The 13,465-nt window shown below is 43.9% G+C and overlaps 1 protein-coding gene across 1 annotated transcript; it reads right to left on the reverse strand.

Moving 5' to 3' along the window:
- Positions 1–316: 316 nt before the first annotated feature.
- Positions 317–13,364, reverse strand: copb2 (COPI coat complex subunit beta 2). Its single transcript, XM_079750249.1, has 22 exons — positions 13,250–13,364; positions 12,674–12,811; positions 12,161–12,247; positions 11,798–11,924; positions 11,252–11,400; positions 8,278–8,424; positions 8,048–8,147; positions 7,708–7,850; positions 7,008–7,207; positions 6,662–6,772; positions 6,464–6,552; positions 4,644–4,750; positions 4,324–4,467; positions 3,848–3,978; positions 3,293–3,500; positions 2,930–3,040; positions 2,410–2,624; positions 1,910–2,048; positions 1,589–1,726; positions 1,377–1,454; positions 1,032–1,208; positions 317–840 (listed from the first exon to the last, which is right to left on the reverse strand). The coding sequence occupies exons 1-22, from the start codon at positions 13,250–13,252 to the stop codon at positions 745–747; spliced, it is 2,838 nt and encodes a 945-aa protein (XP_079606375.1). The 5' UTR covers positions 13,253–13,364; the 3' UTR covers positions 317–744.
- Between the last annotated feature and the right edge of the window lie 101 nt (positions 13,365–13,465).

Raw genomic sequence — 13,465 nt, forward strand, 5'->3', positions numbered from 1 at the left:
ATAAGAACTACATGTTTCTTTCTGTTATTGTTTTCTATATCCCTTTTTCAAGAGGTCAAAAAAAATATCATTTGTAATAGCAGAGCAGGTTATGAAAAAAAAAAGTATTGTTTGTGTATGTTTACATTGTGATTTTAAATTATTTGTCACGTCCAATAATGCATTATTCCTTCCTTCAAGACATAATATTGTCTAAAACTGCCTCGACTTCCAAATATAGCTTATGTTTACAAAGTCCAGTTGCCCATAAAACCTTCATATGAATATACTTCCATTAGAATGCGAGTAGAAACAAGAAAAACATAAAGACAAAAAGTGAATATTTACAACAATTTGCCGTTTATTCGACCAACTGATAAATGATGTACAACGATAGGCCACAAGAGAGTCCATACAGAACTCATTGCAAAGGCTCGTTAGTGACAGCAAGAAATGAATGGGGTACAAAATGTTATTCAGAAATAGATATAAGTAGCATTTAATTCCTTCTACGAAAAAAAACTAAAAACCTTCAAAATGCTTTGACAGTGGCTGGGCAGGACAACGAAATACATTTCAAGTAACAAACAAAACAAATTACCTTAACAAATGTTGTGACTGTGGCAGGGCATGACAGCAGAATAACTTTTAGACAACAAAACAAAGAAGAAAATATAGAGGTGTGGGGCGGGGGGGGGGTTTGGTCTCTCATAATTCATTAAATAAACTTTGCAGGGGGATCGCTTGGGGCTGGAGAGACGTATCCTAGTCATCTAAAAAGTCATCATCGAGGTTGACGTCTGTGGTGTCGATGTCATCCAGCTCCATGTTGTCCAGGTCCACATCCAGATCGTCCAGAGACTGGGAGGAGAGGAGAGGAGTAACGTAAAGAATATGTACACACAACACAGGGTCAGACTTCTGGATGTCCAACTTCAAGAAGCCGTGCATATAATGTTTACTCAACAGTTTAGGGAAGACTATGCCACAATGAGATAAGAACGCCTTATTAGCCAAACGGTTCACAGAGATAGAGAAAGGGGAGACCCTACCTTATCTTTCTGTGACGAGTGAAGGGCTTCCTCCTCTTCCTCGGGAGTCTCTACGGAAGAGGCTGATGGCTGCGAGGGTGTCATGGCCGACACGGCCGCGACCACGGGAGCTGAGACCGCCGCCATCATAGAAGCCATCATTCCGGCAACTGGGGTCGCCTTGTCACCGTCTTCCGACTGATGACCAGGGTGACAGAGAAGTAGTATGAAGCATAAACACTGGCTGTTAGGAGTCCCTCATTATCAACCTGTAATATGTCCTTTATTGATGTCTAATTTTTTGTAAAGTAAATAAATCAGGGTCTTAAGATGAACAAAGTGTAACGGGGGGGGGGGGGGCCTCACCATTGTAGTGGGGGTAGGGAACACCCCAGTGGGCTCATATCCCTTGGCCTCCTCTAGAAGGTTTCTGTCTTCATTGGGCTGAGAAGTATACAAGACATAAGGTTTCAAAATACAATGGTGTGAGAGTGGCAAATACACCGTAAGAAATTCATTAATGACAACAATCCAAATAAAGGAGACACAATTTAATCCCAGAGCCTCCTGTAACTGACCGTAACCAGGGGGTAGTCGGTGGCAGGCCTGGAGGTCCCCAGGCAGGTCTCTCTGAGGAAGTGCTCGGCTCCGAAGGACTCCCTCAGACCGGGGAACAGGTTCTCGTACTCTGTGGGGTCTGCCAGCGACTCGGCAGCCTTTCAAACCAAAACAAGGGCACAATGGTGAGTAGATGCAGTTGGACATACATTAGTTCCAAAAACATTTTCAAACCCACACATAGCTCAAAGCGGTGCACATGGTTATATTGAAATGACTAGAAACAGAGGAGATATGTCAAGTAAGGACTTCTGGTTGATTTTGCCGATTGTCGGACATACCTTCTGGTTGACCTTGGCCAGGTTCTCCCTCCACAGCTTGACCACCCGGGACACATGGCTGGGCAGGTAGGTGCGGGCCAGGAAGGCCGCCTCTGGCAGCCTGTTGGTTCTGATCAGCAGCTCCAGACACTGGTCCAGCCTGGAGGGTGAAACAAGGTCATGAAAGAGAACGGACCAGAACTCTGGTCCAATAACAACAGTGATCCCCAAACTACATTAAATACAAATATTTAATGTAGTCCTACTTAGAATGTATTTTACATAATATTTTTACATCCCTTGTGTGCAACAGTTTTGCTCCTATCGACCTCTCCATGTGGTTACCAAGGTCACTCGTTCAGGCATGTGGTAGAGAAGGTAGCTCATATTAAAAAATGGAGGTGTTTGTGTGTGTCTGGGGGGGGGGGGGTACTGAAGATCAGCATCAAAATATTTAGGGCGAGGTAAGTAACAACACCTATAGCAGACAGCCTGCCTCTCTCACTCTCCATTGTACTCACTTCCCCTGCAGGAAGTAGGTCATGAAGGCCACGTTGTTCTTCCCGTCCTTCTCGGCTCCCTCAGCCAGCTTGCTCACCATGGAGGCATTGCCCGAGGCTGTGGCCAGCAGCAGCAGCCCACCATAGTCCTGGGCGTGGTGGAGGCACTCCTGGGCCAGCCCGAACTGGCACTTACTGATGGCCAGCTCCGCCAACTGCTTCCACTTCTGCTCCGCCTGTGGCGCGGTGTGGGAGAGGGGGATGGGAGTTTGTCAAGTGGTGTCATGACAACCAATTTCCCCTTGACAACCGGTCGCCTTTATGAGGCTTGTTCTTGTGAAGAAGAAAGTGTTTAAACTCCTTTTGGTTGAAGTTGGCTACATTTGTTGTTGGCTCACGTTAACCTCGCCATCAAAACTCAACTCCTATGGTAATGGTTTTCAGGGAGTTTTATGGTAAATATAATCAACTATTCTATTGAACATGAATCCAATACTTTTCACCCCCCGAATGTTTGGAGTTCCACCAGCGGTGTGTTTACCTCAGCCTCCACGGCCAGCTGGTAGGCTGTCTTCAGCTCCCCCAGGTTCAGGGCCAGCTCAAAGCGGTGCTCTGGGTCCATGGACACAGCCAGGGCCTGCTGCTTGAAGCCCTACACACACACAAAAACACACCTTTTAAACTTTGATTCGATCACAAACCACCAGCAACTCTTCTCTAGTGGTGCACGTAGACAAGGGGCTGAGTTGCTCTTCTTGAACGGAAAATATAAATATCCAATAAACATACATACAAGTGTGCATATGCGAGTAAATCAAATGTTTGATAAACTGTAGTTGATTATAATATAACACTACTGTTCTCTATGCTCCTAAACCAGATAACAGCTCTGATTCCTGCTCACCTGTTTCTCCAGGAAGTGGGCCACACGGGTCCTCTGCTCCTTGGGGATGGTGGGCAGGACCTTGTCCGCCATGCCGAAGTCCCTCCTCATCACGGCGGTCTGGTACTCCAGGACAGACACCAGCAGGGAGTAGGTGACGACGTTGAGCTCCTTGTCCCCCAGGTAGAGGCGGTCGTCCTTGGGGATGTAGCCCAGGAGGTACATGGTCCTGCCATGGGGGAGGTCACACATAAACCAGGTCAGCTCAACATGAGAACACAGGCAGAGAGCACCTCACTGCAGGAGGAGGCACTTCATAAAGAAGGACGTTGGCAGACCCGACTGTTTATGCCAGGCTGGTAAATTGTTGATGTGGAGAATGTTAATGTTTGACTTGGGTCCAAATAATTTGACTTCTCTGGCTTCTTTCCATCAAAGCTGCAATGCAGAAAGCCTTACTCTTTATAATCCAACAATAATATTATTGATACAGAACTATGTATCCCGTGTTAGTCTTTAACTTAAGTATAATCTTTACCATTGCGCCTTTTGATTTACTTCAAAGAGTATCTTTACCTGTCCAGGTGAGCAATAGTGACGATCTCTCCTCCTACAAAGTAGTTGAGCCTGTTGACCGAGCTGGTGTAGATGAAGCAGTCTCCGACCCAGAGCCCTGTCTTCACTATCTCCTGGATTTCTCCTTGGACCTTCAGGAAAAAGGAGACCAATCAAGGCTTAGAATGGCCAGCAATGGATGTAAGGGAATTATAAGATAATCTTTACTGGTATTAAATATTAGAATATTTAGTTAATACACCCTTTTATCCAATGCATAGAGGGGTTATATTTCCCTCAGATTATAAATCAAGAAATGTTTTAACAGAAGTCATTCCTGCAGGGAGAAGGTATAGATAACTTTGAACAAAATGGTTGACTACAGTGAAAAGGTAGACAGCACAGGTTAAACCTCCAATACAATGACTTTACACAGTCCTATTTACATAAACTTAAACAAACAAAAAACACACACACATACTAATTTGCACACTTACCTCAAAGGCGTCCTCAATGCCGTCCTCTGTGACCCCCTCGTTGGACTCCTGGGAGGCAGCGACCTTGTCGGCCATGTAGCGCAGGATGAAGAAAGACTCCTCTGTAGCGATGCACACCAGCTCCCCAGAGTCCGACCAGAAGATCTGCAGCAGGCAGGGTTGAGAGAGAGAGGGAGAGAGACATGGAACACAGGGACAGGAGAGAGAGACTGATTTATAGTCTAATAAATAGATATAACAGGTAATGTCTCAATGACTTTGGCAATCATTGAGCGAAAAGCTGCATGCAACTAAAACTAGGAAGTATTTTCCAGTCTTACGTGTTTGGGCTGGATCTCAATGCGCCGGATGAGCTCCGTGTTCTCCCAATCGTAGAAGGCCAGGCCGTTCACTGACCGCACCCCGAGGAGGAAGCCTCCATAGATACCTGCAGGGAAACGACCACGCCCATGTTTACACATCAGCACAGGCTACATGTGGAAGAACTGCAACCAACATTTTGTCACCAGAAATAATATAAATATACAGTGGGGCAAAAAAGTATTTAGTCAGCCTCCAATTGTGCAAGTTCTCCCACTTAAAAAGATGAGAGAGGCCTGTTATTTTCATCATAGGTATACCTCAGCTATGAGAGACAAAATGAAAAATCTAGAAAATCACATTGTCTGATTTTTAAAGAATTTATTTGCAAATTATGGTGGAAAATAAGTATTTGGTCAATAACAAAAGGTAATCTCAATACTTTGTTACATGCCCTTTGTTGGCAATGACAGAGGTCAAACGTTTTCTGTAAGTCTTTACAAGGTTTTTACACACTGCTGCTGGTATTTTGGCCCATTCCTCCATGCAGATCTCCTCTAGAGCAGTGATGTTTTTGGGCCACACGGACTTTCAACTCCCTCCAAAGATTTTCTATGGGGTTGAGATCTGGAGACTGGCTAGGCCACTCCAGGACCTTGAAATGCTTCTTACGAAGCCACTCCTTCGTTGCCCGGGCGGTGTGTTTGGGGTCATTGTCATGCTGAAAGACCCAGCCACGTTTCATCTTCAGTGCCCTTGCTGATGGAAGGAGGTTTTCACTCAAAATCTCACGATACATGGCCCCATTCATTCTTTCCGTCACACGGATCAGACGTCCTGGTCCCTTGGCAGAAAAACAGCCCCAAAGCATGATGTTTCCACCCCCATGCTTCACTGTAGGTATGGTGTTCTTTGGATGCAACTCAGCATTCTTTCTCCTCCAAACACGACGAGTTGAGTTTTTACCAAAAAGTTCTATTTTGGTCTCATCTGACCATATGACATTCTCCCAATCCTGTTCTGGATCATCCAAATGCTCTCTAGCAAACTTCAAACGGGCCCGGACATGCACTGGCTTTAGCAGGGGGACACGTCTGGCACTGCAGGATTTGAGTCCCTGGCGGCGTAGTGTGTTAGTGATGGTAGCCTTTGTTACTTTGGTCCCAGCTCTCTGGAGGTCATTCACTAGGTCCCCCCATGTGGTTCTGGGATTTTTGTTCACCGTTCTTGTGATCATTTTGACCCCACAGGGTGAGATCTTGCGTGGAGCCCCAGATCGAGGGAGATTATCAGTGGTCTTGTATGTATTCCATTTCCTAATAATTGCTCCTACAGTTGATTTCTTCACACCAAGCTGCTTACCTATTGCAGATTCAGACTTCCCAGCCTGGTGCAGGTCTACAATTGTGTTTCTGGTGTCCTTTGACAGCTCTTTGGTCTTGGTCATAGTGGAGTTTGGAGTGTAACTGTTTGAGGTTGTGGACAGGTGTCTTTTATACTGATAAGGAGTTCAAACAGGTGCCATTAATACAGGTAACAAGTAGAGGACAGAGGAGCCTCTTAAAGAAGAAGTTACAGGTCTGTGACAGCCAGAAATCTTGCTGGTTTGTAGGTGACCAAATACTTATTTTGCACCATAATTTGCAAATAAATTCTTAAAAAAATCAGACAATGTGATTTTCTGGATTTTTTTTTTTCATTTTGTCTCTCATAGCTGCGGTTTACCTATGATGAAAATTACAGGCCTCTCTCGTCTTTTTAAGTGGGAGAACTTGCACAATTGGTGGCTGACTAAATACTTTTTTGCCCCACTGTATATATATATGTCCATTAAGATTACCTTCAGCGCCAAAGTCTGGCTTGAAAGATTTCTTCTCCTTGAAATTCTTGAAGATTTTGACGATGCTGTTGCTTTCTCGGATGGCATATCTATGCATGACAAAAGAATAAAGAACGTACATTTTTTTGTTTATTCTTTACTGCTGTGATAAAGGGCAAGTTCACAAAGGAGAAAGATGACATCTTCTCAGGTACTTACTCTGAGGAGTCGTGCGCCCACACAAACTCCTGTGCCGAGCCGAAGCTCTTGTTCCTCAGGGCCATCGCTGTGTAGATGATGTACTCTCCATCCCCACACACCACCACGAACCTGAACCAAGGGCACAGCACACACAGAGCATGACTTACCGTCACACAGCAGTTCTAGTACAGGTCTCAAAGGACATCCCAGACCACATATACGTGAAAAAGCTAAGTGAGGCTGTGCATATGTGTAGTTTAATAGTTGCTGTAGTAACAAAACAGAAATATATGTTCTTTTGAGATTTGGTGTGTGTTTAGGTGCAAGTCTGTCCGTTTGTCCGTCTGTCTGTATGTGTCTTTACCTTCCGTTGGGGTTGTGCTGGATGGTCTGGGGGTAGATCTCACAGCTGCCCATGTCCTTGACAGCCAGGGGCAGCCTCTCTCCGTCCTTGATCTCCGTGTCCACCATGGCCTTCAGGTTGGCCTGCTGCACCTCGCTGTGCTTGGCCCAGATGATCTTGCCATTGGCGTCCATGGACATAGCCGGCTCCTCACGACCGAGCTAAGCAGCAACGTTGGACAAATGTTGGGGGTGAGGCGTGAAATACGTGACATATTGTAGCAGACTTGGTTGCAGATGCAGTAACAGTACTCTTTGGTAGAATTTTGGCTTAGGTTACAGAAATATAGTTGGAATTATTATTTTTTTTTAATCATAAAGGAATATTAATTCAGTAAATTTAAAGTTGTGGCTACAAATTCTTATTTTTCATTGCTTTAAATAAGAGACAGAATGCATTGGAATGCAATTCTAATGATTGTAATAAATTAACTCTATGCAAACAGCTTTACAGCATTTAAAGCCTGAAGGCTGGTTCCTCTCCATTGAGGTAAAGGACACACACCCATATCATTTCTAAGTGCAGAAGACAGCATAACCTGCTAAACTAAATGCTTCGCTCAAAATGTCTAGCCTTTCTCTCCAGATCTCACATTATGAAATGGTGAGTCAATATAACTGATAACATATTTTGGGCGAGCAGTGCTCTTTACTCAGGTCACCTTGATGATGATGCTGCCCTCGTCGTAGCCCAGGGCCACGTTGTTGGAGCCCCGGAGGCCACACACACACCACACCCGCTCCATGCCGTAGTTTAGGGTGCTCTCCAGCCGGTAGGTGCTTGAGTGCCAGATTCTCACCGTACCTGGACATGGCAGAGGGCAAATCGGGATTGAGTTAGAAACAACATAACTTGGGAGAGGAGTTGCATTCGGTGCAAACTTTTAGGACAAATGTTGACCTGTGTGTGTGTGTGTGTGTGTGTGTGTGTGTGTGTGTGTGTGTGTGTGTGTGTGTGTGTGTGTGTGTGTGTGTGTGTGTGTGCGTGCATGTGTGTCTCACCATCCTCAGACCCCGTGATGATGATGGGCAACTCTGGATGGAAGCTGACACAGGAGACATTCTGGGCATGACCTTCCAGGGTCTGGACACACGTCTTGTTCTGGAAAACAGAAAGGAAGAATTGTTATTATGGCATTATAAAATATATATATATTTTTTTGACATGTTTACATTTATTTACATTATGATTCCTCTCAAACCCTTGTGGTACAAGGCGTGGTTGCTCCTACCTGGTAGTCCCAGATCTTGACCAGGCGGTCGTCGGCTCCTGATATGAGGTAGGGCTTGTCCCCTCCACTGTAGTAGTCAATGCAGTTCACTCCTTTCTCGTGGCCCTCCAAGGTGAAGTTGGGCGAGGAGGAGCCGAGCTGCCACACCTGGTAAGACATCGCAGGGGGCCATTTAGATTTTTGGTGCTTTCTATGTTTGACGGGATTAAATCTAATGGGAAACTGGGAGCTTATAGTTTGATTTTTCCCCTCTCCCCCTACCTCTTGCCCCCTAGAAAGGTTCAGTAGCTATTGGTTAAGATTCATACTTAAATAAGGCTTGTATTCAATATGATTAAACACAGGAGACTTTTTATTTGTGATTACTTTTAAACCACCTGAGATCGAATACATAATCCATTAATTAAATGGTATAATAATGGTGTGTTAATCCTAATGTAAAGGTAACAGCATTAATACTAGAAAAGGAAGGCCACATTACTCAGACCTACAAACTCCTCAGAGTAAAAAAGGTGACAGTGTCGGGGGGGGGGGGGGGAAATCATCGGTCCAAGGACTGATCGGTGTTTCGAGAAATACAGCGAATTCTGAGCTACTTTGGGCGGGATTTAGCGTGAATAATCATTACGGATTTTGTAGCATACCACAATACAATGGAAAGATTTCAAATGACAGACTTGGATGCAAAATGTAGCCCTTTATTATATAGAAATTTGCTGATGATGTATAAGCCTATGACAACACCCTGACCAGATTATTTATCTAAATACGTTCTACGTTCTTGCAGTACTCGGTCTACGTTCGTGCAGCACTACTATTAAACACTAATGTTTAATAGTATGGATTTGTTTCTCCACTTGCTTGTGGACCTTGCCGTATAATTTTGGCATCTCAATTTGGCTGAAGTGTGTGCGGGCAGGTAACGCGTACCTGCAGGGTCCAAAACTAACACTCGCCACTCGCCAATTACGAGTAGATTTTGTCTCTGGCTGGTCAATTTTTAAGACCACTCGCCACTCTGGCGAGTTATTATTTTTTTTACCGGCGAAAATTTAATTTTTCGTTACTGGAGGAGAACGACGCTGGTATCTGCTAGTTTCCTGACAGAGTAATGTGTCTTTTCAGCAGAGACGATCTTTTGGCACGTAAGCGCGTGATGCCACCATTCAGCGTACCCATTGGTGTTGTTTGGCGCGCCCAGTAGAACTGCTAGTTTCCTGACAGAGTAACGTGTCTTTCCAGCAGAGTTCTCCAAGTACGTCTCGCTGCGGCCTGCGGGAAGGCGGGGCGTGATGTCACGCCCCGCCTTCCCGCATCACGGGCGAGTGCATTCTGGGATTGATTGCGCCCGAATATATTAATAATATTTTAACGGTAAATTACGTAAATATATATATATATATATATATATATATATATAAAACGGGTGGCATAAATCAAGCGATCTGATTGGTTCCTAACTGTTGTATATTGAGCGTATAGTTGTCTGAACTGAGTGAAGTGAGTTGTCGTTCTGAGTTATCAATATTATGGCTTCGTTCGCTCGTTATCAAATGGAAACCATCCATCGTAACGTTACAACTTACTCCCTGTGATAAAATAATGTATAGACTGTGTGCTAGACCGATCTAACGGGGTCATCCCTATGTTCCCCGCTTTGTATGTGACCGGTGTTTTTCGTAGGTGGAATCCGGAAGAATGAATATTAGGGTTACGGTTATGGTTTTACATGAATTAAAAAAAAAGAACTTTCACTTAAGTCATGTCTTTGAATACTTTGTCCACCACTGGTCAGATATTCATGTTTATATAGGGCTGTTGCAGTCTGGTTGAGCTAAAATCAGAAACAGTGATTCATATTTTAACATACATTGCTACTAGTATTAGTGCATATACTATTAAAATATTGATTGAGAATCGCATATTAGACCCAAATGACATGTTAAATAATACTGATAGCAATTCACAACACTTAAAAGCAATTTTTATTTGGTTGGCTGGTAAAATATCTGCCTGGCTGGTAAAAAATTTCACTTACCAGCCGGCCTGGCTGGTAAGTGAAAAAGTTAGTTTTGGACCCTGCGTACCTGGGATCGAGTGTTTTGACCATCTCTTTAAAGCCCTTTCTATCGACATTTTGAAAGGGAACCATGTTCTTACACAGGTAAACAGTGACAGTTTGTTATCTCGTTCCACCGCTAGCATTTTGTCGTAAGGACTGGCTTTCAAAATGCCTGCGGAAGCAATGTCTGACTGCAGAGACAGCTTCACGCTACCAGCGTCGATCTTGTATGGTGTGGAATGAGCGCTTGTGAAGGGACTATTGCTTGAGAAGGCAGTATCGCTGACAAATCTGTCCCTGGGCAAAGTGCCGTGGCGCCGAATTGAAAAAGGAACTATGTTTCGTTACCATATTTTCAGTAGTTACGCGTAACTTTACTTTCTACATGAAAAAGTAGTTAGGTTACTGTATTAACGCGTTACTTTGTTACGCGTTACACACAACACTGTCTACCGGTCACACGGTAACGTCAAAATCCATACCGTAGCGCAAATTCACACTGGTGTACTTTCTATACCGTTTATACCGTAGGCTTACACCCCTACTTCAAATTGACGCTAAGAGTTTCCATCAGACTCGCGCGGTAGCCAGGCGTCTCATCCAAAGGCGATCTCAGTTGGCGCTGTGTGCTTCAAGATTCTGAAGCAAGTGCTGACATTCCGATTGGCCCAGAGAAATGTCAAATATAACAATCATCCAATAATGTTTCATATGAAGGACAGCCTTCCCCGCCCCCCCCCCCCCCCCCCCCCCCCCCCCCAAAAAAAAAAACACTCCGGGTCTACGCGATTCACGTGAATGACCCAATTGACCAAGAAAACGGCGATTGTCGCCGAAAAGCGACAAGTTTGCAGGTGTGATTACTTTAAATAACAGAAAAAATTGATTGCAACAAAGGAGATCTGTTCGTACCTTAATGGTCCTGTCCAGAGATGCGCTGGCAAACTGGTTGTTGTCTTTGGGGTTGATGACAATCTGCATGACGTAGTGAGTGTGCCCCTCAAACACCTGGCTGCATGACCACTTCTTGTCCCAGTCCCACAGCTTGATCAGCATGTCATCTACACACACAATCATACATTATTACAAATAAGTGTGTTTGTATCCAACTCTAAACAACTACACTTTGAGTAAAGGTGGCTTCTTCCAATGAACATGCCATTTTGTATTTTTGGGTATAAAGTATAAAGCGGAGCCGTATATATAAAATATTAAGTCAGGTTAAACAATGGTAGATTGGATAGCAAATGGGTAAAACATGGGCATGCTCATAAATGCATTATTAGTGTTGTTTCAGCGGTGTTGCCTAAATATCAGCGGAACCATCCCTTAAGGCTTAAGCAGATTCTCTCCGTCCCCCTCTCAAAAGAAAAACTATATTTTGGCACTACAAAGGGGCTATTAGGGTCCATTACTCCGACCTGGGTCAACAAATGGAGGGATGAGATTTATACGTACCACTGCTGGTGAGGATGTACGGCTGAGCAGGGTGCACAGCGATGCAGCGGATGTAGTCAGAGTGGGCTTCGAACATGTGGACCCGCTCTAAGGTGTTGTAGTTGAACACACGGATCTGCATGTCATCCTGCAGGTGACAGAGGGAGGAAGGAAAGTTACAGACAATACGGCATATTTTCAGAATTGATGAAAGAGAAAAGCCAGGATAAAGATAAGATAATATCCTAATATGAACATAATATTGATGTAGGCAGTAACATAGTATTCATTTTGGAAACAAAGAAAAATAGACTGAAGTATTTTGTTTTAGGCTTTCATTCAAATAAGATAACCAAAGCTACTAAGAAGGGCTATCCCCCTTACCGCTCCAGTAATGACCCAGTTCTTCCTGGCCACAAACTTGGATGCTCTTACAGGGAGGTCACACACCTCAAACGTCTTCACTAGCGTCTAAAAACAGAGGGTAAAAAGTGCAGTTTCATTAAAATAGTAAGTAATTAGAATGAGTTAATAATAAAAGGCTATAATAATGCATTTTATTTCATAAGAACAATGTAGGATTTAATTAAACAACATGTAAGAGAGCCTAAACAGGTTGTAACCAACATTATATTAAAGTTTAACTATATTATCAAAAAGGGAAAACTATTGTTTTGTCGTGTTTGGCACAACAACATTGAACGAAGAATTAGAAAGCGAGAAATCACCCTTAAAGACCGTTGTACGAAAAGTGCATATGTTATGCATACTTATAACAGTTTGAGGACGTAGAAAAATATATGGTGTTGTTCTTCGACTTTCGTCAATTAAATCACAAGCAATTGGATGTTCACAGTTACCTATGAAAAGGTCTCCATGTTATTTGTCCGATCGTACCTGTGTTTCGTGGTTCCACACACAGACACTGCCATTGTACAGGCTGGCCAGCATCCATGGCTCGGTCGGATGAAGATCCACACTCTTCACTCGATCCGACCTGGCCGTGAGCCTCCTCTTGATGTCCAGCCTCAGAGGCTAAACGACACAGGAGAATTACATCCATCATTTTCTACATAAACACTGGATAGTTTGTCAAGATGCAGTCGGACAAGTTGGTGAAATGCTACAAATGCTACAATCTGGCAACACTGTTCCTGCTGTCAAACGGCTCATCATCCTACGAGCTGGCTTGACAATAGCATGTCAACGTTAGCTTGCCTTATTTATTCAATAGATATACTTCTCATGTAAATAATAACACACACGGATTTGAGCTCATCTCAATTCATTTATAACATTCTCAAATGTCATATATGGATTGTCAGACGAGGTCGTCCCAGGTCTGGTCTTGACAACTTGTTACAAGCTAACACCACGTAGCTAGCTAGGCTTTCTAATAAAAGGATACACCTCTGATACAATGATAGTGTCTGACACAAGTCCAAAACAAAACAATTCTAAAAAAAATCTTACCATCTTTTATCCCCGCGTTGTCGGTATAGGATGAATTTGTATCGAGGATATTTAAGATACAGGTCCCGATAATGCGACTCAGTGGACACAGCACTGATACTGACGTGGAACTTCCTTAGTCACAATGTCGCGAGACTTCGGCACTGAGGTGGTGACGTGAGACGCGATCGGCGGAGCTGGACCGCGTCAGGGGCCAAGGGGTAAAACAGTGGGTCT

This window comes from Pollachius pollachius, assembly GCF_949987615.1.
Source record: "Pollachius pollachius genome assembly, chromosome: 14".
NCBI lineage: Eukaryota > Metazoa > Chordata > Actinopteri > Gadiformes > Gadidae > Pollachius > Pollachius pollachius.

Bases quoted from the DNA above. Each gene is read 5' to 3' on its own strand.
- copb2 (XM_079750249.1), bottom strand. The intron at 7,208-7,707 runs GTGACCTGAGTA...GTTGCTGCTTAG, and splicing joins AGGGCAGCATCATCATCAAG to CTCGGTCGTGAGGAGCCGGC. The intron at 1,727-1,909 runs GTATGTCCGACA...TTGGTTTGAAAG, and splicing joins TGGCCAAGGTCAACCAGAAG to GCTGCCGAGTCGCTGGCAGA.